The following is a 24,378-nucleotide window of genomic DNA, read 5'->3' as shown; positions in this document are numbered from 1 at the left end:
TCCATCACTTTGACCTACTGCAGTCCTCTGGCAGACAAAACACGGTCCAGCAATGCCTCTGGTCCATCCTAAAATGGCCCCTTGCCACCTCTACTTGACTAGTGACCAGAAACCAGTCACTCCAAAGTCGTTCAGATGGTGAATCGAGTTCTTGCTGACATCACATCAGCCAGAGATGATATAGGCATGGTGTAGGAATCTTCCACTCTTTAAATAGTTCACTTCTCTGAACAAGAAGAAAAAGGGTGCTCTCTTCAGAGGTTAGTTACATAATCGGAATCAATCGCAGACACTAAGATGTCACCAATCTGATGAGGGAAGAATTATCTCCATTGTAGGCGAGGTTCTATACAACTCATTTCAATGCAGATTAGCAGCAGTTCAGTCCTTGGTCTGGGAATCACATCATAGGCAGGTCAAAGCGCAATTGGTGATGGAACATGTCCTCTCACTCTAGTTACAAGATGGCAGTTCACCAGTAAAACGGCATCCTTCTCGAGGTTTTATCCAGCAATTTTGCCATAAGGAAATGTAGCAAAAGTACGAGAGACTATCTGCACATTTCCAGGATCATCAGCTGGAAGCTCTTCGTTCCTGTAAGTGTATTCCAGTTGTAAGAGAACCCATCAAACCAGCAGCAGCACAAGGGAATGCCACAAGGGAAGTCAGGACTTATTGATCTGTGCCACCAAACTTTCACTAAACAATTCAGCAAGTGCCCTTTTAGCTATGAAGAGAATCCAATCATTGTCAATAATTTCCATCTAGTTTATTGATAATAAGACTAAAACTGTACAATTACTACACTGTTGAAAGAGACAATGAAACAGAGGAAATCTATTTAACAAAAATTCAGTAAAAATTGACTACATGATGTTCGTACATTTCCTGTAAGATTTCTGCAAGTGCAGCCCGGGGAAGATGCTTACAGTGCACACTCAGCTCCGGGACAGAGATACACTTGAGAACAGTCCACAGGTGAAGTTTATTTTCCCTTTTAAAATGTTACAATAGTCAAACCACCTTAAAAGTTAGCAATAAAAAATTGCAAATCAATTTGGCCAAAGTTTTATTTACAGGACGAAACAGCAAAAAAAACCCATCACATTTAAAGTTTTTGCACCTCCTCCCCTCAGAATAAAAACCAACAGGTACACTGAATGCTTAATTTTTGACAGTGTTGTAGTCCAGACTTAAAACTACAAACTAGGAGCTTCAATCAAAAAAAAACTGCAGTTTTTTTCCCCCTAAAAAAAGCACGAAATGTCTGAAATCAGTAACGGGGAGGAATGACCTGGCAGGAGAGGACACTCTGGGGCGTCAGTTAAATGCAGGTCCAGTTAGATGCCAGAGTTCACAGATCACAGGACGATCCCACGTGTAGACAGTGGAAGGAATAGAGGCAACTCCTCCTGGCTTTCTTCATTAGATGTGGTACTAAAATCCCAAAAACGGAGGGAAAAGGGGATATTTATTGCACCCAAGCTGTTCCCAGGAAGATGCGTGTTAGACAAGCCAGTGTCGGAAAAGGCAAAACATAAAGTAATACTGAGACAATACGAACAGATCTATCAACAGGAGGTGTGGGTGGTGGGGTAGCCCACAGCTTTAAGGGGCAATTGGTTTAGGGAGTGGGCAACGTGGCAGATCACAGTTTGTAAACAATTCTGCTTCACTCTTCCTTTTGCTCGGCCGTGGAGCTGCTGGGCGCCTCGCTCTCCGCCGCCGCCGCTTTCGTGGTCTCCTCCGTTGCCTCCTGCTTGTCGGCTTCCCCTGACCTCTCGGCCTGCTCCTCCTTGGCTGGGGCTGCCTCTGTACTCGGAGCCTCGCTGTTAGTTTTGGTTTCCTGCCCCGCATGCCCCTCGTCCTGAACCTCGCCGGCGACCGGCTCCTTCACCTTCCCGCTGGCCGCGTTAGCATCCTCGGCTGGTTTGGCGTCAGTCTTTTCCTCGGTCGGGCTGCCTTCAGCTGACTCGCCTTTCTTTGTTTTCTTAAAGGTCATTTTACCCAGTTTAAACGACTTGAACGACAGCGTCTTTTTCTTCTTCTTTTTGGGAGTCTCCGTGTGCTCCGACTTGGCAGCCTCCCCTTCGGCGGGCGGCGCCGGCTCGATGGCATCGCCCGAACCCTCAGCCGCTTCGTTCACCGGCTCGGCAGCGGCACTGCCTTCTCCGGGAGTAGCCGAGGCCACCTCGCCATCCGCCTTCGTCGGAGATACGTCCCCGTTCGTTTTAACGTGCCCGTTCTCCTGCAACGGCACGCGGCAGCACATTAGCGGAGCGTGAGAGCGCGAGAGCGCAGCGGGCGAGAATCCCCACCACCCCGCCGCCCCGCTCCCCGCACAGCCCGGGCAACAGGTGCAGCAGCCGGCCTCCGGCACACCGAAGGGCCGGCAAATCGGAGGGTTTGGGGATGCGGTTCCCTGCATCTCTCCCCAAATCCCGGTAAAGTGCGCTGGACGGGAGGCAAGGATTCGCGGTGGCTGCCCAAGGTGTGGGTACGAAGCCCAGATCCGTCTGCCCCCAAACCCGGGGAGGGGTGGGGGGCGGCCCCGCTCTCCGCGGCCAGGCGGCGCTCTCGCGCTTCGAATGAGCGGCTCTCCGGCAGAACAAAAGTAAAAAAAAATCGGGGCAGAAGCGGGTCCCGCAGCCCGGAGCTTGGGGAGGGGGGTGCAGGGGCGGGCCGGGGCGTGGGGGGCTGAACGATGGGTCATCGAGTCGGGTAACCTTCCATCGAGACCGGTTTAAAATCCGACAGTCGGGTGGGTGTGGGGTGTGCATTGTTTGAGCACACGGTCGCGATTCCGCAAAGACCACGGCCAGTCGCACAAAGCGACCCCAGAGACCCGCAGCCAGGACGAGGGATGGTAGGGGGGTGGGGGTGGGGGTGGGGGGGGGAGGAAATCAGTTCCATCCCAGACAACAGGGGAGCGGGGACTCAGCTCCCCCAAACCCGCTCACATCGCATCTTCAGGGGCTTGCATTACCGACACCCCGCAAACCGTCCGCAATCGTGCGCTTAACTCACAATGTATTGTCCCGTCTCTCCACCTTTGGCGGACGGAGCCGGGACCGGGACCGGGTCCCTGTGGGAGTAAAGCTGGGGTTGCGGGCGAATAGCGGTCCCACTCCCCCCGCCGGTGTGGAGCGCAGGGTCTGCAGGCTGTTAACGGGATACATACCTGTCCGCTGGACTTGCCAGGCTCCTGGGCTTTGGGTTTAGCGAGTGTGCTTCCCATGGTGGCGGCGGGCCGGGCTCCGGACACTGAACAGCGGGCTGAGCGAGCGAGCGGCCGCACCTTGCCTCGCAGCTCCGCTCCGCACTGAGCTCCGGCCGCGCCCGTACGTCCGCCTCATAAGCGGCAGCGGGCGGAGCGAGCGCGGCCAATCGGCACCGTGGGGGCGGGACCAGCGGTGAACAATGGGCCGGACCCCCTTCCTCGGGCGGGTTCAATCCCCCGGGTTACAGGCTCGTAAACCCGGGTTTCGGATACAACAGCCACCCCAACCTCTCGCCACGTCGGGGGTTAGGCTGGGATTGACCGATGAACGGCCTCAGCCCGTGGGCAGGGAAAGCACAGTCCGATCCCAGAGCCCAGCCAGCGTGTCCGCACCCGCCGACCCAGGAGAAGGCGTGGTGTCCCGGCTCAGACAGTGATGGGCTCCGGGGTGGAGGTGGGGGTGGCGAGAAACGGAGGGGAGGAGGGTAGGAAAAGGGGAGGGGGAATTCCTGAGGGAATTGAGAGCTGGGCGAAGACATGGTGTTTACGGCCAGGCCGGCCGATGACTCTCAGTTACACCTAACTCTGCGGTTGGTGTTGGGGGATTTTCACATCAGAAATGCCCAGTGAATCAGAGTGGACTTTTTCTCAACAAGCCGCTGGAAAAGTACGCGGCATACTGTCGGGTTATTCTGAGAACAACTACTCTTCCCGTCCAGCCTTTCCCTCCAATCCTGCCAACATCCTGGTAAATCTTTTCTGCCGTCTTTCCAGTTTAACGGCGCCTTTCCCGTCAAAGAGTGACCGTGACAGTGTACAGTAATCCAACTGTGGCCTCACTAATGACCTTTACCACTGCAACATAATGTCCCAACTCCAACGCTCAGTGCCCTGACTCTCGAAGGCTGGCGAGCACCTGTCCACCTGTGACGCCGCTTTCAATGGAGTACTGGGGCTCCCAGGCCTCTCTGTCCCTGTACAGCCTCCGTGCCCCATCATCCATCGTATTCTGTAACCCATGCGCTGGTTTAATGCATCAGCTCACTGTGTCTTTACTGAGATCCATTTGCCGTTCCTCAATCCACTTCCCAATCTGATCAGGTTCTTCCCGCGACACCAAGAAACCGCGGAGAGTTGCAAACACATGCTAGCCCATCTTGGAAACCAACCTATGGATTCTGTCCATGTTTCTCCCTGCCCCAGTGAAGGTACAGGAGTAGAAATAGGCCATTTGGCCCATCGATTCTTCTCTACTATCTATCGTGACTGATTTATTATCCCTCTCCTGCCTCCTCCACATAACCTTTGACGTCCTGTCTAATCAAGAACCTGTTTACCCAATGACCTGGCCTCCGCAGCCCTCTGAGGCAGTAAATTCTACAGAATCACCTTCTCACAACGCCAGAACATCTTTTCCTAAATAAGCAGCCCAAACCTGCTCACAATACTGAGATCCATTTGTGGTCTGACCAATGCCTTATAAAGCCTCGGTCTTACAACCTTGCTTTTATATTCTAGTCCTCTCGAGCTGAATGCCAACATTGCATTTACCTTCCTCACCACTGCAGATTAACCTTTAGGGAATCCTCCAACTGGCGGGTGTATTCAAAGGTATTTTCAATCTCGCATTGCAGCAATCAGAAGTTCCCACCCGCTACGATTATTCCAGTGCCCAAGAAGAGCAGCGTGAGCTGCCTTAACGATATCGTCCAGTGGCGCTCAAATCTAGTGATGTAATGCTTTGAATGGCTAGAATCAACTCCTGCCTCGGCAAGGACCTGGACCCATGGCAATTTGCCTGTCGCCACAGTAAGTCTAAGGCAGGTGGAATCTCAATGGCTCTTCACACAGCCTTAGATCACCTGGACAATACAAACACCTATGTCAGGATGCTGTTCATCGACTACAGCTCAGCATTTAACACCATCATTCCCACAATCCTGATTGATAAGTTTCAGAACCTGGGCCTCTGTGTCACCCTCTACAATTGGATCCTCGACCTCCTAACTGGAAGATCACAGTCTCTGAGGATTGATAATAATATCTCCTCGCTGAGGATCAACACTTCAGGGGTGTGTGCTTAGCCCACTGCTCTACTCTCTCTACACCCATGATGGTGTGGTTAGGCATAGCTTAAATGTCATCTATGAATCTGTTCATGATACAACTATTGTTGGCAGATTCTCAGATGGAGCGAGATAGTTGACTGATATTACAGCAACAACCTGGCACTCAGTGTAAGTAAGACTAAAAAGCTGATGGTGGACTTCAGGAATGATAAGACAAAGGAATACAAACCAATCCTCGTAGAGGGATCAGAAATGGACAATTTCAAGTTCCTGGGTGTCAAGATCTTAGAGGATGTAACCTGGTCTCAACATATTGATGCAGCTATAAAGAAGGCAAGACTGTGGCTATATTTCATTAGGAGTTTGAGGAGATCTGGTTTGTCACCTAAAACACACAAAAACTTCTACAGATGAACTGTGGAGAGCATTCTGACAGGCTGCATCACTGTCTGGTATGGGGGCTACTGCACAGGATTGAAAGAAGCTACCGAAAGTCGTAAAGTTAGTCAGCTCCATCATTGGTACCCGCCTCCATAGTATCCAAGACATCTTCAAGGAGCGATGCCTCTGAAAGGTGGTGACCATTATTAAGGACCCCCATCACCCAGAACATGCCCTCTTCTCACTGTTACCATCAGGAAAGAGGTACAGAAGCCTGAAGGTACACATTCAGCGATTCAGAAACATCTGCATCTGATTTCTGAATGGACAATGAACCCATGAACACCACCTCACTTTTTTTTATTATTTCTGTTTTTGCACTATTTTAATTTAACAATTTAATATGTATTTATTTACCTACTGTAATTCATTTATTTATTTCTATATTATCATGTATTGCATTGTACTGCTGCATTAAATTAACAAATTTCATGACATATGCCCGTGATATTAAACCTAATTCTGATGAATATCTGAATTTTCATTCCATTTAGGAAATAGCCTATGCTTTTTATTCCCTCTACCAAAGTGCATGACCAGACACTTCCCTACACTATATTCCATCTGCCATTTCTTTGCCCATTCTCCCAATCTGTTTAAGTCCTTCTACAGACTGAGTGTTTTCTCAACACTACCTGCCCCTCTACCTATCTTGATATAGTCCACAAAGTCATCAATTCTGACATTCAAATCATTGACATACAACATAAAAAGAAGTCCCAACACAGATACCTGCGGCACATCTCAAGTCATCAGCAGCCAACCAGAGAAGGCTTCCTTTATTCCCGTTCTCTGCCTCCTGCAAGTCATCCATGCTAGTATCTTCCTGTAATACCATGGGCTCTTATCTCGTTTAGCAGTCTCATGTGTGACACATTGTCAGAGGCCTTCTGAATATCCAAGTAAACAACATTCACTGACTGTCCTTTCTCTGTCCTGCTCGTTATTTCCTCAAAGAATTCCACAGATTTGTCAGGCAAGAATCATCCTGTCTTTTGCCTCCCTCCTTCCTTAGAGTGGAGTAACATTTGCAATGTTCCAGTCCTCTGGAATCAGTCCAAAATCTAGTGGTTCTTGAAATATCATTACTAGTAAAAACTGCTGAGAGAATCATTGGGATCTCCCTTCCCCCTTTTGTGACATTTGCTGGGATGATTGTAGATGAAGGGCCCAAAGTATTGTTAAGATATCCCAACCGTCCATCCCACAATCTCTTTGACCCACGACCATCAGGAAGGAGGTACAGGAGCATCAGGACTAGGACTGTCAGACTGTCAGACTGGGTAACTGAGTAACAGTCTCAGACTGTGAGACTAATGACTACCCTACCACCACTGAGGTCTTGTCGCTAGGACAGCGAGCTGTTTACTGTTTACCTGTGCTCTGCACTACATTCGTTTTTGAATTGTATTGCACTAACTTATTGAAGGTAATAGTTTGGTTTACGTGCTATGTGCGATACATGTTCTGTGGGTGCTCCGTGGTCCTGAGGAAAGTTGTTTTGTTTGGTTATTTACAAGTACAGACAGATGACAATAAACTTGAACTTGAATGCCTCTACAATCTCTTGAGCTATCTCCTTTAGAACCCTGGGGTGTAGTCCATCCGGTCCAGGTGACTTATCTACCTTCAGAATTTTCAGTTTCCCAAGCACCTTCTCCTTTGTAACAGCAACTACACTCACTTCTGCCCCCTGACACTTTCAAATTTCTAGCATGCTGCTAGTGTCTTCCACAGTGAAAACTGACACAAAATACTTATTGAGTTCATCAGCCATTTCTTTATCCTGCATTACTGCCTTTCCAGCAGTCTGATATCCACTCTCACCTTCCTTTTACTCTTTATATAGCTGAAAAAACTTTTCATATCCTCTCTTATGTTATCAGCCAGCTTCATATTTCATCTCTTCTCTCCATATTGTTAGTATAGTTGTCTTCTGTTGGTCTTTAAGATCTTCCCAATCCTCTAGCTGTCCACTAATTGTTGCTGTATTGTCTGCCCTCTCTGGCAAAGGAGCCAGCACAATGAAAGACCCCAATCACCCCGAACAATCTGTCTCCTCCCCATCGGGCAGAAGGTACAGAAGTCTGAAAACACTTCCCCCCAGGCTCAAGGACAGCTTCTACACCACTGTTATCAGACTTGAATTATTCACTAACTCATCTGGTTTTAAACTTGCAGCTTACTGTCTACCTGAACTGCTCTTTATTTTATATCTATTGAGATATAGCATGGAACAGACCCCTCCAGATCCCTGAGCCGTGATGCCCAGCAACCCCCTCATGTGACCCCAGCCTAATCAGGGGGCAATTTACAATGACCAATTAACCTACCAACTGGTACATCTTTGGACTGTGGGAGGAAACCCACACAGTCATGAGAAAAATGTTTGAATTTTCTTTTGAAGGTCACCAGAATTGAACTCTGAACTCCGACGCACAGAGCTGTAATACATCGCGCTAACCGCTACCTACCGTGGCTCCCTTTCTTGGTAACCTACCCTTCACTGTGCACTCTGTTATCACTTTACCTGGTTCTGCCTCTGTGCACTGTGTAATGAAACGATCTGTACGGACAGCAGGCAAGACAAACTTTCACTGTACCTCAGTACATTAATAAATCAGCAATTCCTGTAGTTAGAGCAGCTGACCGGCCTCACGTGAGGGAGGGAGGGAGGGTGGTTTGAGGAGGCTACTGTGTCATCTATACTGAACAACTCTGTTTATGTTGAGTCCATTTCTGATTATTCATTTGCATGTTAAATTTGGAAAGAACCACATGAAGGAATCATGGCGCCCATCTCTACATTTCCCAGCCAGTTATGGATGAGTGGGGAGTTTGCAGTGTTACTAAGATAATAACAGTCTGCAGATTTCTAAATTAATTTCATTCATTTGTTCATTTTGTGTCGTGTCATATGACATGTGCGATCATGGTCTTTCCATGACCATGATTGGTCTTGGCAAATTTTTCTGCAGAAGTGGTTTTCCATTGCCTTCTTCTGGGCAGTGTCTTTACAAGACGGGTGACCCCAGCCATTGTCAATACTCTTCAGAGATTGTCTGCCTGGTGTCAGTGGCCACATAACCAGGACTTGTGATGTACACCAGCTGCTCGTACGACCGTCCACCACCTGCTCCCATGGTTTCACATGACCCTGATTGGGGGCTAAGCAGGTGCTACACCTTGCCCAAGGGTGACCTGCAGGCTAGCGGAGGGAAGGAGCACCTTACACCTGCTTTAATAGAGACGTATCTCCACTGCACCACTCTAGATTTCTAAATATTCAGATATAAAACAGAGCCCTCTTGTTGTCTTGACATCAACATTCACCCTCTGCTCCCACCTCCAGCCTCCCACACCCCCCAACACGCTACACCTGGTTCTACTTGCTTATCATGAACGTCCTCACCTGGTTCCACCTGTCACCTGCCACCCTCCTCCTCCTCACCTCTCTATACCAGCTACTTCCCCTCTCTACTGTCAGCCCTGTTGAAGGGTCTCAATCCAAAACGTTGACAGAAGCTGCCTGACCTACTGAATTCCTCCAGCAGATCATGTTTTGCAGAGCTGGAAATTCTTCTTGTGCAGATATTCTATAAACATTCGGACTGGTTGCTTGACTGTCTGGTACAGAGGGGCCACTGCACAGGATCGGAAAAAGCTGCAGAAGTTGCAACCTAGTCAGCTCCATCGTGGGAACTAGCCTCCCGAACATCAAGGACATCTTCAAGGAGCGATGCCTCAATAAGGCGGCATCCATCATTAAGGATCCCATCACCCAGGAAATGCCCTCTTCTCATTGTGTCTACCAGGGAAGAGGTCAATCAGTCAGTCAGTGGGTGCCATCCTGAATCCGGGGTTGGTCGCTATGCATCTCCATCTACTTCCATCTTGTGAAAGCACCGAGTACAGCCTCTCCTCCAGTTTGTTCTCGCTGGCCGCCTTGGCACTGTCCACCGCCGCCCCCGCCAAACTCGAGCCTGAGACCGTGTCGGCCTCCAGCTGCGGACACTTCTCTGAGCTCGGCCCTTCCTCAGGCGGAGGCCTTGGGCAGGTCCAGGCACACGGTGCAGCACCCAAGTTCATCATATCTCTTCTGACTAGGTGCATAGCATACGATTCGTAGATACGCGGTGAGGCTTTAATCTCTTCCACGGAAGATGGCTGTTGGCTCACAAGGAGCTCGTCCACCCTTCGTCAGGTCTTGTTTTTTTTAGTCCTGCTGAGTGTCCTCACACCCTCCAAACCAGACTAAGGCCGGTGGGGGAGCCGGCCAAGTCGCTGACCACTTGACCACGGCCCCCGGCCGGGGAAGAGGTACAGGAGCCTGAAGGCAATGATTGAGCGACGGCTTCTTCCCCGCTGCCCGCTGTCATCCAATATCTGAATGGACATTGAACCCCAGAACACCACCTCAGTAATTTTCCTTTCTTTTTGCACCACTTATGTAAATAATTTTCCTTTTTTATATACTTATTGTAATTTATAGTTTTTAAATTATTATGTATTGCAATGTACTGATGCTGCATAACAATTTCACGACACATGCCAATGATATTAAACCCGATCCTGATTCAGATCATAGCGTCATAGAATACTACAGCACAGAAACATCTTCAGTCCATTTAAATCCATGACAAACTATTAACCTGCCTAGCCCAATTGACCTGCTGTCCATACCCCTCCCGTCCATGTACCTATCCAAACTTCTCTTAAACCTTTGAATCAAAACCACATCCACCATTCCACTTCCACTTCCACAGGCAGCTCGCTCTACAATCTCACCACCCTCTGAGTGACGATCCCACTCATATTCCCCTTAAAAATTTCACCTTTCACCCTTAACCCATGACCTTTGGTTCTAGTCCCACTCAGCCTCAGTAGAAAAAGCCTGCTTGCATTTACCATACTTATAACCCTCATAATTTGTACCCTATCTATACCCCTCATAAAATGAGTAAATACTGCAAATAAATGAGGTGGTGTTAAGTAACTCACACACAAAATGCTGGAAGAACTCAGCAGGTCAGGCAGTATCCACAGAGGGGAATAAATATTTGACATTTTGGATCAAGACCCTTCATCAGGACTGGAAAGGAAGGGGGAAGAAGCCAGAATAAGAAGGTGGGGAGAGAGGAAGAAGTACAAGCCAGGAAGTTATACTTCCAACCTCCTTCTCCCCTCCGATTCCAGCTCTCATCAGTGCCGGGTCCTCACCCTCCCCTCTCTGAGGCAGAGCGCTCTGTCCTCAGTAATGGCCTCACCTTTGCCCCTGTGCCCACACCTCAGTGTTCTGCACCCACCATGATGCTGAGCTCTTCTTCGGTGACCTCCATCTCCAGGCATTCTTCTTCGGCAAGAACTCACCACCCCACACCGTTGACCCCTTCTCCGGTCTTCAACCCTCCTCCTCTTCCTGGACACCCCAGTCTGGATCTTTTCATTGCTAACTGCTGATGAGACATCAACCGTCTCGACTTCACCGCCTCTCTCTCCAATTCCAACCTCACTCCTTCCGAACACACTACTCTCCACTCACTCTGCAGTAATCCTGACACTGTTACTTGTAAAAATGTCATCCCCTTCTCTCAATTCCTCCATCTCTGCTGCACCTGCTCTCAGGACGATACTTTTCATTTTAGAACAAAGGAGATGTCCTCCTCCTTCAAAGAAAGGGGCTTCCCTTCCTCTTTCATCAACGCTGCCCTCAATCGCTTCTCTTCCATTTTGTGCACGTCTGCCTCACCCCATTCTCCTGCCACCCTACTAGGGATGGGGTTCCTCTTGTCCTCACCTACCACCCTACCAGCCTCTGCGTCCAGCACATAATTCTCCAAAACTTCCGCCATCTCCAGCAGTGTCCCACTACCAGACACATCTTTCCCTCTCCCCCACTTCCTGCTTTCTGCAGGGATCACTCCCAATGTGACTCCCTTGTCCATTCGCCCCTCCCCACTGAGCTTTCTCCTGACACTTATCCTCGCAAGCAGAACAAGTGCTACACCTCCTCCCTCATTACCATTCAGGGCCCTAAACGGACTTTCCAGGTGAAGCGACTCTTCCCCTGTGAGTCTGTTGGGGTCATCTGTTGTATCCGGTGCTCCCAGTGCGGTCTCTTGTGTATCAGTGAGACCCAATGCAGCTTGGGAGACCGCCTCACCGAGCACCTACAAATCATCCACCAGAAGAAGCGGGATTTCCCGGGGGCCACCCATTTTAATTCCACGTCCCATTCCCATTCTGACATGTCTATCCACGGCCTTCTCTACTGTCGCGATGAGGTCACACTCAGGTTGGAGGAACAACACCTTATATTCCGTCTGGGTAGCCTCCAAACTGATGGCATGAACATTGACTTCTCTAACTTCCAGTAATGCCCCCACCCTCCCCCTTCACCGTTCCCCGTCCCCATTTCCTCCCATCACCTTTTCTCCCATCACCTCCCTCTGGTGCTCTCCTCCCCTTCCCTTTCTTCCATGTCCTCTCCTATCAGATTCCCCCTTCTCCAGCCCCGTATCTAGTTCCCCAATCAACCTCCCAGCTCTTCACCGCCCCTCCCCCTCCCCCTTTCACCTATCACCTTGTCTTCTTCCACCCCCACCCCCCCCCCACCCACCCACCCACTTCTTTCTCTGACTCCCCATCTTTGTTTCTCCGGTCCTTGTGAAGTGTCCCGGCCGGAGACCTGACCGTACTCTTCCCTATGGATGCTGCCCAGGCCCGCTGAGTTCCTCCATCACTTTGTGTGTGTGCAAGTGAGAGGTGAGAGCGGGTGAGGAGGAAGGTGCGTGGGTCGGGGAGGGGGAGAAGTAAGAAGCCGGGTGGCGTAGAGGAGACTATGGACAGACATGGTAGAATGGGGAGTAGAATTGAAATGGGTGGCCTTGTGTGGCGGACGGAGAGACCGTTCTGGTTTCCGCATGGCTGTGCGCAGAACCCTTCATTGTAATGGGCTTTTGTCGACAGGCCAAACCCACTGCTTTAATACACAAGTAAAGGCCCTTCATTAAACGTTATCCTTTTCCATCAGGAGGGTATTGTTTGGGACTATTTGATAGAATGATTTGACATAATGCAAGGAACAAGTCGCATCCTGCTGGATAAAGGCTCGAGTGTCGGCTAAACACGATTTATAATTCGACACCGGGGCATTTGGGGTAAATTTTCACAGCATTATTTTCCTGGAAGAAGTGCAAAGATTGCCCAGAAATCTGGGCATGTCTGTACCATGTCAAAGAGGCAGTTGCATTTGGAGATGACGCTATGTCGTTTCCTGAAACAAATTCCTAATCACTTTCAGGCATCGGTGAGGAATTTACTGATTGTTATCTGGAAGGGTCACATGGAAATCTACCGGGTGAGAACAGGCTTGGGTTTAGTTGTTAAATACCCTCATTTTTTGTTTGGCGATGGAGTCGATAGCTGAAACAAGCCCATCGGGGGCGATCAGATTTCTGATATTTTGTCCATCTGATCCCTAAATGCTTAGTACTATGTTATCATTGACTTGATTGCCACAGTGTTATGGTGTACGTAGGGTCAAAGCAAAGGCAGAAATCCACCTCCATTACACGTCCGCGATCTCTGTGGAGTAGAGCGCAGGTTCCCCTGGATACTACCGCTAGTTCTGAATAAAAATCCTTCCCAATAATAAGTACCAATCAAATCAAGACCTGGTTTTGTTTCTTATAAAAGTCAGCCACAACATGGAGCCCTGGAAAAGGTTCTGTGGATGTAACACCCTAGTTCTCTTGCGCCTGCCTGCCGTTTCCATGGTAACTGAAATGCTTCGCGGGGTTGAAAGACATTCCCCTCTCGCTGGTTTCCACATTGCGTTCTCATGGGGTCAGGACCGGGGTGTCGCTCGCAACATCTGCATTGTGCTTATCTCGAAACCGCAGCCCCATTTTAAGCCTCAAGTGACCCCGTTTCTGAAGAGCGCGGGATCCACGATAGTGATACCAGTTCGATATTTTGCAAGAGCAGCCCCCTGCTTTATTCAACGATTACCATAGAAACACGCTCCAGATCAGATCCAAGCAAGGCAAAGTGGAGTAGGCTCGACACTTATTATGTTTAACGTGTTCACGTCTATACCCTTAAGTGATGCAGCAGTCCCTAAGATAGAAAACCTGAAACGGACATCTGTTCTCTTTCTTCCATTTTGATACTGGTGATAGTGATTATCACACAGAATGAACTCTTTGAGTCCCGTCTTTATGCCGGGGAGGGTAGCAGACCCGGCGGAGGGTGGCCATCCGGGGGCAGCTCCCCAGTTAGCGCGTTCACCGAGTCTCAGCTCAGCGAGGTCTGCCCTCGTCTCGTCTCGTCTCGGCTCCCTGAGTACGAACGCGATCGCCACTCTCATGGTGTCGTGGCCAACGTTCAGAACTAGTACACCTTGGCTGCAAGATCCTGGGACTAGCAACTGGCGGAAAGTGTGAGCAAATTTACTGATTTACATTCAATGTTTTAGGAACAGCTTCTTCCCCTCCGCCGTCAGGTTTCAGAACAGGCACTGAAATTACCTCACTATTTTTCAATTCTCTCTTTTTGCACTAAATTATTTGTTTATTGTTTTGTATTTTTTAAATTATGTGTATTACACTGCTATACGGCACATTTCACGACATGGGCCCGTGATATTCAACCTGATTCACAATCCCAGAATCAGATTCATTATCATCGGCATGTGCTGTGAAATTTGTTACCTTAGCAGCAGCAGTTCAATGCAATACATAATATAGAAGAAGAGAAAATAATAATAATAAATAAATAAATAAATTACAGTATATGTATATTGAATAGATTAAAAATCGTGCAAAACAGAAATAACTGTATATTTTAAAAAGTGAGGTAGTGTCCAAAGCTTCAATGTCCATTTAGGAATCAGATGGCAGAGGGGAAGAAGCTGTTCCTGAATCGCTGAGTGTGTGCCTTCAGGCTCCTGTACCTGCTCCCTGATGGTAACAGTGAGAAAAGGGCATGCCCTGGGTGCTGGAGGTCCTTAATAATGGACGCTGCCTTTCTGAGACACCACTCCCTAAATATCTCCTGGGTACTTTGTAGGCTAGTGCCCAAGATGGAGCTGACTAGATTTACAACCTTCTGCAGCTTCTTTCGGTCCTGTGCAGTAGCCCCTCCATACCAGACAGTGATGCAGCCTGTCAGAATGCTCTCCATGGTACAACTACAGAAGTTTTTGAGTGTATTTGTTGACATGCCAAATCTTTTCAAGCTCCTAATAAAGTATATCTGCTGTCTTGCCTTCTTTATAGTTGCATCAATATGTTAGGACCAGGTTAGATCCTCAGAGATCTTGACAGCCAGGAACTTGAAACTGCTCACTCTCTCCACTTCTGATGCCTCTATGAGGATTGGTATGTGTTCCTTCATCTTACCCTTCCTGAAGTCCACAATCAACTCTTTTGAGTTACTGACGTTGAGTGCCAGGTTGTTGCTGCGGCACTATTCCACTAGTCGGTATATCTCGCTCCTGTATGCCATCTCATCTCCATCTAAGATTCTACCAACAATGGTTGTATCATCAGCAAATTTATAGATGGTATTTGAGCAATGCCTATCCACACAGTCACGGGTATAGAGAGAGTAGAACAGTGGGCTAAGCACACGCCCCTGAGGTGCACCAGTGTTGATCGTCAGCGAGGAGGAGATGTTGTCACCAATCCACTGTCATGGTCCGGTCCATGAAGTCCGTATTCCGGTGCACAGTCCGGTCCATTGACCCTTGCTCCAGGTTTTCCTATCTACCCTATTTCTGTCCTTGTTGAGCTAGTTGAGTCAGCTGATGCTAGTTGGGGCTGGCTGCATGAATACCTCCAGAGACCAGGGCGTGGTTGCTGTATTGTTCTTGTCCTTACTCCTTGTATCCCTTCCCCTGCCTTCTGTTTCCTCGCCTGAAGCCCTGCCTGAAGTTCTGTCTCGCCTTGCTTTGCCTGAAGCCCTGCCTTGTATTGCCAGTAACTCTCGCCTCACCTGAAGTTCTCATCTTGCCTTGCTTGCCAGTAGCCTTGCCTTGTCTTGCTGTCTTGTCCTGGAGCCACCGTGTACCTAGCTCCTTTCCTGTCCCTTGCCTCCTCCCAGGTAAGCCAGGCCGTCTTGCCGTTACCTGGGGTTGGTTCTGTCCCTTCCTGTCCCTTGCCTCTGTCGGGTGGTGAACCGTGCCCTGCCCAGGAGGAGTCAAGCCTCGCCTCAAGTCTCCTGCCTCCAGCCTCCAGCCTCGCCTCGCCTCAAGTCTCCAGCCTCCTGACTCCAGCCTCCAGCCTCGCCTCGCCTCTTGCCTAGCCTCTAGACTGAAGGCTCCAACCTCCTGTCTAGCCCCGAGCCTGAAGACTCCAGCCTCCTGCCTAGCCTCTAGCCTCTATCCTCTTGCCAAGCCAAGTCTCTAGCCTCTAGCCTCAAGCTTCAAGCCTGTAGATTTCTGCCTCATCCTGCCTGCCAAGCCTCGTTCTTCCCTAGTTCTGGGGTCTGAGCCAGAGGCAAGACCCAGGTACTGGGTCCTTGTCCAGTCTCTGGCTCGGAGTCCAAGCCTGGGCTCCTAGCTCTCTTGTTCAGTTCTGTTCCAGGTTCCTGGTTTTCCTGTCCATGTCCTTGCCATCGCCCTGTATCCTAGTCCTGTCCCTAGTACCTCAGTGCCTGTGTCTTGCACTTGGGTCCGTTCCCAGCCACCGCCCCTTAAGACATGCACACAGATTGTGGTCTTCCATTCCCCATTCCACCCATGCCCATTCTGGTTCCTATGCTCTACGACAGGGCACCGTGCCATGCTTGGGCCAATCTCTATAACAATGTACCGGGGCTCTTCAGAAAAGACTCTCTTCTATTTAGTTCTGAGAATTTCCCTGTGTTTTCACTCTGCAGCTTCCAGCTTGCTGGATGTGCCCAACTATTTCTTCCACATGGACAAACACATGCCCAGTCTGGGACATGTGAAAAGTCAGCGAGGACAATCCCCAGTGAAAAGAAAATCTGGGCTGAACGTGAAATGATGAACGAATACATTGGAGATAGGGACTTGTGGTTCAGTCTGGATGAATCTGAGGCTTTCCAGCATCTGCAGATTTTCTCTTGTTTGTGCTTAGACCATAGGACATAGGATCGTGGTTTGGCCATTCAGCCCATCGAGTCTGCTCTGCAATTCCATCATAGTTGATTTACTTTCCCTCTCAACCCATTCTCCGGAGTTCTCACTGTAACCTTTGACACCCTTACTAATTAAGTACCTATCAACCTCTGCTTTAAATATCCCCAAATTTCTCCCCACCAGACCATCTCCAGCCCTAAGGCCAGAAATACACCAGGGAATGGGGCTCTGTAGGAGTTGTTACGGAAACCATCCCTCAGAGCAGAGTGGGTGAGTTCAGCCGCAAGTCTGCAACTCAGAGTTTCCCTTTCAGCTAGTGTCGCTATAAGGTGGATCTGGTTATGATGATATTGCTGCTTGTAGACCCACCATGCACATTTTCTACATAGACCAGTGATTACATTTCAGGTCCTGTTTCAGTGACTGGGAAGCCCTTTGGGCATCTTCAGATGGTAAAAGATGCAAAAGCAACAATACTCTGTCGTTCTCTATCAAACTTCACGAAGGTCCTTATCATTGGCTTCAGGAAGAGGGGCGTCAACATTGCTGAGGTCAAGATGATTTGGGATATTCAAGAACCTGGAAGGAACATCATCAATAGGCTGTCCTGGTCCTACCTTCTTGATGTTATGGCCAAGGAAGGACCTCTACTCTCCAGGAGGATAAGGAAATCTCACCTGTCCCCTTTGACCTTCACCAATTTTTACCAACACACCCGAGAAGGAATCCTTTCTGGATGTATAACAGCTTGGCACTGCAACATCAATACAACCAGAAGGTTGTGAACTTCGAGTTTCTAAGTGGGAACATCTTCAGTAGCCGTTCAAAATCCAACCACATAGATTTCATGGCCAGGGAAGCTCACCAGTGCCACTAATTCCTTCTTCAGGAGGCTAAATAAATTCAGCATGCCTCGATTGACTCATCAATTTTTAACTGATGCAGCATAGAACACATTCTGTCCGGGTGCATCACTATTTGGTATGGTGACCGCTCTGCGTGTGACCACAAGAAACCACAGAGTTGTGGACAGAGCTCAGCACGTCACAGAAGCCAGCCTCCCCTCCATGGACTCTGTCTACACTTCTTGCTGCCTCAGTGAACGTAATCCAATACCGCACTCATCCTCGGTATTCTCTCGTCTCCCACATCCTCCCGTCGGGCAGAGGAAACAGAAGTCTGAAAGCATGTGCCACCAGTTTCTACCCTGCTGTTATCAGACAATTGAATGGTCCCCTAGTATGAGAAGGTGAACCCTTGATCTCAATGTCTACCTCATAATGAACGTTCACCTTATTGCGTGCTGCACTGCACTTTCTCTGTAACTGTCGCACTTTACTCTGCATTGTGTTATCGTTTTACCTTGTACTGCCTCAACGTACTGTGTAGTGAAAAGTTCTGTATGCAAGGGAAATTTTTCACTGTATTGGGACAGTAACAAACCAACTGACTGTTTTAGTTACCTGCTGCCCCTGTCTGCTAACTGATTATGATTCATGCACAAGAACTCTTTGATCCCACTTATCTACAGCTTCTCCTTGTAGGTAATATTCTCCTGGTTCCCCTCCCCTCACTGAATGCGTGACCTCACCCTCACACATTCTCCACTCAACCTCCATCTGCCAAGTTTCACCCACCCACCCAAGCTTTCTATATCCCATCGCAGGGTCATAAAGTCCAACTGGGAAGCATAGCTTCCCAGCGTCCAAAAAAGTTCAAAAATAAATTTATTATCAAAATACAGACACAGTATGTCACCATAACGAAACATGACATTCATTTTCCTGCAGGCATACTCAACAAATCTATAGAATAGTGACTATAACTGGGTCAATGAAAGATCAACCAGAGTGCAGAAGACAACAAACTGTGCAAATGCAAATCTAAATAAATAGCAATAAATAACGAGAACATGAGATAATGAGATAAAGACTCCTTAAAGTGAGATCATTGGTGATGGGGCAAGTGAGTGTCGTTATCCCCTTTTGTTCAAGAGCCTGATGGTTGAAGGGTAGTAACTGGTGGTGTGACTCCTGAGGCTCCTGTACCTTCTACCTGATGGTAGCAGCGAGGAGAGAGCATGGCCTGGGTGGTGGGGATCTCTGATGATGGATGCTGCTTTCCTGCGACAGTGTTTCATGCCGATGTGCTCAATGGCTGGGAGGGCTTCACCTGTGATGGACTGGGCTGAATCCAGAACTTTTTGCAGAAATTTCTGTTCAAGGGCATTGGTGTTTCCATACTGGCCCATGATGCAGCCAGGTGTGTACGCTTCACTGCACATCTGTAGAAGTTTGTCAAAGTTTCAGGTGTCATGCCAAATCTTTGCAAACCCCAAAGGAAGTAGAGGTGCTGCCATATGAGCAGTAAGTAACTGAAGATGTGAGAGTGAAGGAGGCGAGTGTGGGTGGGGTGTCTGTGTTTGGGACAGGTAGAGTGATGGAAAAGAGTGTGGGCGGGGTGTCAGTTTTTGGGACAGGTAGAGTGACGGAAAAGAGTGTGGGTGGGGTGTCAGTTTTTGGGACGGGTAGAGTGACGGAGAGGAGTGTGGGTGGGGTGTCTGTGTTTGGGACGGGTAGAGTGACGGAGAGGAGTGTGGGTGGGGTGTCTGTGTTTGGGACGGGTAGAGTGACGGAGAGGAGTGTGGGTGGGGTGTCTGTGTTTGGGACGGGTAGAGTGACGGAGAGGAGTGTGGGTGGGGTGTCTGTGTTTGGGACGGGTAGAGTGACGGAGAGGAGTGTGGGTGGGGTGTCTGTGTTTGGGACGGGTAGAGTGACGGAGAGCAGTGTGGGTGGGGTGTCTGTGTTTGGGACGGGTAGAGTGACGGAGAGCAGTGTGGGTGGGGTGTCTGTGTTTGGGACGGGTAGAGTGACGGAGAGCAGTGTGGGTGGGGTGTCTGTGTTTGGGACGGGTAGAGTGACGGAGAGGAGTGTGGGTGGGGTGTCTGTGTTTGGGACGGGTAGAGTGACGGAGAGGAGTGTGGGTGGGGTGTCTGTGTTTGGGACGGGTAGAGTGACGGAGAGGAGTGTGGGTGGGGTGTCTGTGTTTGGGACGGGTAGAGTGACGGAGAGGAGTGTGGGTGGGGTGTCTGTGTTTGGGGCTGGTGGACAACTAACATATCTGGGAGCAAACATCCGGTCAGAATGCTTTCTATGGTACATCAATAAAAATTGGAAAGAGTCGACAGGGACATGCTGAGTTTCTTTAGCCTCCTGAAGAAGTAGAGGATTTGGTGAGCTGTCTTGGTCATGACGTCCGTGTGGTTGAACCAGGATAGACTGTTGGTGATGTCCACACCAAGGAACGTGATCGTGCACTTTATCGTTTACCTGCACTGCATATTCTCAGTAGCTTTTACAGTTTATTCTGCATTGTTATTGTTTTACTTTGTTCTGGCTGTGGAATGACTTCACCTGCATAAACAGTACGCAACACAAGTTTTTCATGTTGGTACACGTGACAGTTGGGTGTCGGAGTGGAGATACATCTCTACCTTCCTGAGACATTACTTTTTAGAGATGTTCCTGACAGTAAGAAAGGTTATGCCTGTAATGGAACAGTAAGGAATTGATCTGTATGAACAATATGCAAGGCAAATGAAATACTGCAGGAACTCAGCAGGTCAGGCAGCATTTATAGAGAGGAATAAACAGTCAATATTTCAGGCTGAGACCCTTCTTCAGGACTCATCGTCGGTCCAAATCAAGTCCAGGCCCAGCATTCTGATGAAGGGTCTTGTCCCGATACGTCAATGTGAGTGCAGAAGGTGAGCGAGTTTTCAGCGCCGTCTGTCAGCCTCTCCCTCGCTGTTGCCGGAGGAAGGTGTCAGCGTGCGACAGACTCTTGCTCACTGATCCCGAGGGAAGGCCCCCCCCCCCCCCCCATCTGGGTGCTTTTTCTCTCTCTCTCTCTCTCTCTCTCTCTCTCTCTCTCTCTCTCTCTCTCTCTCTCTCTCTCTCTCTCTCTCTCTCTCTCTCTCTCTCTCTCTCTCTCTCTCTCTCTCTCTCTCTCTCTCTCTCTCTCTCTCTCTCTCTCTCTCTCTCTCTCTCTCTCTCTCTCTCTCTCTCTCTCTCTCCCTCTCTCTCTCTCTCTCTCTCTCTCTCTCTCTCTCTCTCTCTCTCTCTCTCTCTCTCTCTCTCTCTCTCTCTCTCTCTCCCCCCCCCCCCCCTGCGATGCTGTCAGAGGATGTTTCCGAAATTCTGGGTCTGTAAATTATTAATTGAACTGTAGTCCTCTTGGATACTTTCAGTTTTGTGTTTTGTAGCAACACTCACAACACTCTGGAGGAACTCAGCAGGTCGGGCAGCATCCATGGAAACGATCAGTCAATGTTTCAGGCCGGAACCCTTCGTCAGGACTGTAGAGGGAAGGGGCAGAGGCCCTATAAAGAAGGTGGGGGGAGGGTGGGAAGGAGAAGGCTGGTAGGTTCCAGGTGAAAAACCAGTAAGGGGAAAGATAAAGGGGTGGGGGGGGGGAAGCAGGGAGGTGATAGGCAGGAAAAGTGAAGAAGGAATAGGGGAAAACACAATGGGTAGTAGAAGGAGGCGGAACCATGAGGGAGGTGATAGGCAGCTGGGGGAGAGGGCAGAGTGAAATAGGGATAGAGGAAGGGAGGGGGTGGGAATTACCGGAAGTTAGTGAATTCTATGTTCATACCAAGGGACTGGAGACTACCTAGACAGTATATGAGGTGTTGCTCCTCCAACCTGAGTTTAGCCTCATCATGGCAGTAGAGGAGGCCATGTATGGACATATCCGAATGGAAATGTAATCTGTGCTTTTGCCCATCTTTTCTGGCTTCATTTGTGCGATTTGCTTGTTGTTTTTTTGTGCTGGGGAGGGGTTGGGAGTTTAATATTCTTGCGCTGTTTGCATGATTTGTTTTTTTGTGTGGGGGGACTGGGGGATGGCGTTTGATGTTCTTGTGCCATTTGCATGATTGGTTTGATGTTTTGTGCAGGGGGGAAGCTTGGAGTTTAATATGTTTGTTGCCATTTGCACAATTTATTTGTTTTTTGTTGTGCTGGGGGGATTGGGGGTTTAATGTTCTTGTGCCTTTTGCATGATTAATTTGGTTTTTTTGTGCCAGGAGGGTTGGGAGTTGGGTTTTGATGCTCTTGTTCCTTTGGCACGACTTGTTGCTTTTTTTGTGCAGAAGGGGTGGGGTTTGAGGTTTGATGTTTTTGTTGCTGTTTGCATGATTTGTTTTTTTTCATGTGTGGGTTGGCTGATGATTTTCTTTGAATGGCTTCTGTAGTTTTCCTTGTTTCATGGCTGTCTGGAGAAGACAAATCTCAGGGTTGTATACTGCATACATACTTTGATAATAAATGTACCGTGAACCTTGAACCTTGAACTGCTTATTCCTCCAGGATTGCAGCTGAAGAGTTTCTGAAGATGTAAGACAAGTTTTTCACTGTACTGTTTGTGTGTGACAATGATTGAACATAAAAAGTTCTGCGGGTGCTGGAATGAATGAACTCCCTCCCGCTTCTCTACGTTATGCTTTTGGCTTTCCAGCGTCTGCAGCGATTTGCTTTGTCCTTTGATGTTAAGACAGTTTGGTCTGGGTGTCAGTGAGTCAAACCATTTAAATGAACAATTAAATCATTAGCATTTATAAAGAAGAAGAGACCAAGTTAATATGTGGTTTAATTACGGAGTTTATGGAGTGTGGAACTATATATCACACTCTGACTCAGAGTGGTCCCGCTCTTGTTCTGGAAATGCTGCGTTCACAGGTGAGCAACAGACAGCGCAGTGAAGTGGCTGATGTTACACAGTCCGAGCCCATGTGTGACACCTGGTGCTGTCGGTGTGTTTGCATTTTATTCCTATATATAGAATTGAGTTGAATTGACTTTATTTCTTATATCCTTCACATCGCATGAGTAAAAATCTTTACGTTACGTCTCCGTCTAAATGTGCAATGTGCAATCATAGTAATTTATAATAAATAGAACAGTCAATGTAACATAGAAATGCCCTCAAATCAGCGTGAGTTAATCAGTCTGATGACCTGGTGGAAGAAGCTGTCCTGGAGCCTGTTGGTCCTGGCTTTTATGCTGTGGTACCGTTGACCATGTGGTAGCAGCTGGAACAGTTTGTGGTTGGGGTGACCCGGGTCCCCAATGATCTCAATGTAAAAATAAAATGCAAGGTGGACAACTATCTATCTATCTATCTATCTAGTGTGTGAGTGTGTGTGTGTGTGTGTGTGTGTGTGTGTGTGTGTGTATCTATCTCTCTCTCTATATATATATATATTTGTTTATTTCTTTGTTTGTCGATTATTTCTCATATATCTGTTCATTTATTTATTGACTTATTGACTTTCTGCGTGAATAGGCCCCCACAGCCCTTCGAGCCACACTGCCCAGCAATCCCCAGACTTAACCCTAGCCTACTCACAGGACAATTTACAATGACAACTTAATCTACCAACCGGCACGTCTTTGGACTGTGGGAGGAAACCGGAGCGCCCGGAGGAAACCCACGCAGTCACGGGGAGAACGTACAAACTCCTTACAGGCAGCTGTGGGAATTGAACCTGCATCGCTGGTACTGTGAAGCGTGCTAACCACAAGGCTATCATGCAGCTGTTCTCTTCCTTGTTTTCTATAACAAAATAAGAGATTAGTGCAGAATTAGGTCATTCGGCCTGTTGCGTCTGCCCCACCATTTCATCATAGCTGATTTATTATCCCTCTCAACCCCATTTTCCTGTCTTCTCCCTGTAACCTTTGGCATCCTGACTAATCAAGATCCCATCACCGTCCACTTTGAATATACCTAACGACAGCTGTCTGTGGCAATGAATTACACAGATGCACACTCTCTGGCTAAAGAAATTCCTCCTCAGGTCTTCAAGTCTCACCATGATGGGGGGGGCCTCCTTGTTTCTGAATTCCCACCAGCCCGACAAGGTCTTTGAATATCTGGGCTGTGGTTTCTGCTCACCCCAAACATCCCACCTCTCCCGGAAGTTCCGGGAGTCTCCCGCAAATTGATGGTGCTACCTCCCTGAAATGAGTTTTTGCAGGGTGGGATGTCTGTCACCCCCATCGTTGTCACCAGTGCTCCAGTCGTCACCAAGGCCTCTCTGAACCCGCGACATGCTTCTTAAACCAAATATATTTCTTGTTATTCCTGGGGTGTGGGTGAGCTTGGCCTGCCCCAACCCCCGGGGACAGTGGTGCAGAGCTGACTTCTGCAGCTCTTGCAGTGATATTCTGGGACGGGGATAACTGAGCTCCAGAATCACACACGCCTCTCTTTGCACAAGAGTCACCCCAACCCTTCTCTGCTGCGGACTTCAAGTCCACCCTAACCCCAACTCCTTCTAATTGTTTAAAACCTTGTTTTTTGGACCTGAGCATTACCGGCCCAGTTACATTTCTCACCGGCCTTCGCCCGTTCAGCTTTCAAATTATAAATATTTTCCGAAACAATGACTTGCTGTATGTTTTCAAAGTTCAGCTTTACAAAAATGATTAAAATGCTCCCAGGAATGCAGGGAAGCAATCACATGGCGCTGTTGG

General features: G+C 48.6%; 1 protein-coding gene across 1 annotated transcript; it reads right to left on the bottom strand.

Annotated features, from left to right (window-relative positions):
• Positions 1 to 754: 754 nt before the first annotated feature.
• On the bottom strand, positions 755 to 3,340 carry marcksl1b (MARCKS-like 1b). The gene is made up of 2 exons (XM_063035446.1): positions 3,182 to 3,340; positions 755 to 2,248 (listed from the first exon to the last, which is right to left on the bottom strand). The coding sequence occupies exons 1-2, from the start codon at positions 3,236 to 3,238 to the stop codon at positions 1,673 to 1,675; spliced, it is 633 nt and encodes a 210-aa protein (XP_062891516.1). The 5' UTR covers positions 3,239 to 3,340; the 3' UTR covers positions 755 to 1,672.
• Between the last annotated feature and the right edge of the window lie 21,038 nt (positions 3,341 to 24,378).

Source organism: Mobula hypostoma, chromosome 28 (genome assembly GCF_963921235.1).
Source record: "Mobula hypostoma chromosome 28, sMobHyp1.1, whole genome shotgun sequence".
Taxonomy (NCBI): domain Eukaryota; kingdom Metazoa; phylum Chordata; class Chondrichthyes; order Myliobatiformes; family Myliobatidae; genus Mobula; species Mobula hypostoma.
This window is presented reverse-complemented; position numbering and strand designations above follow the sequence as displayed.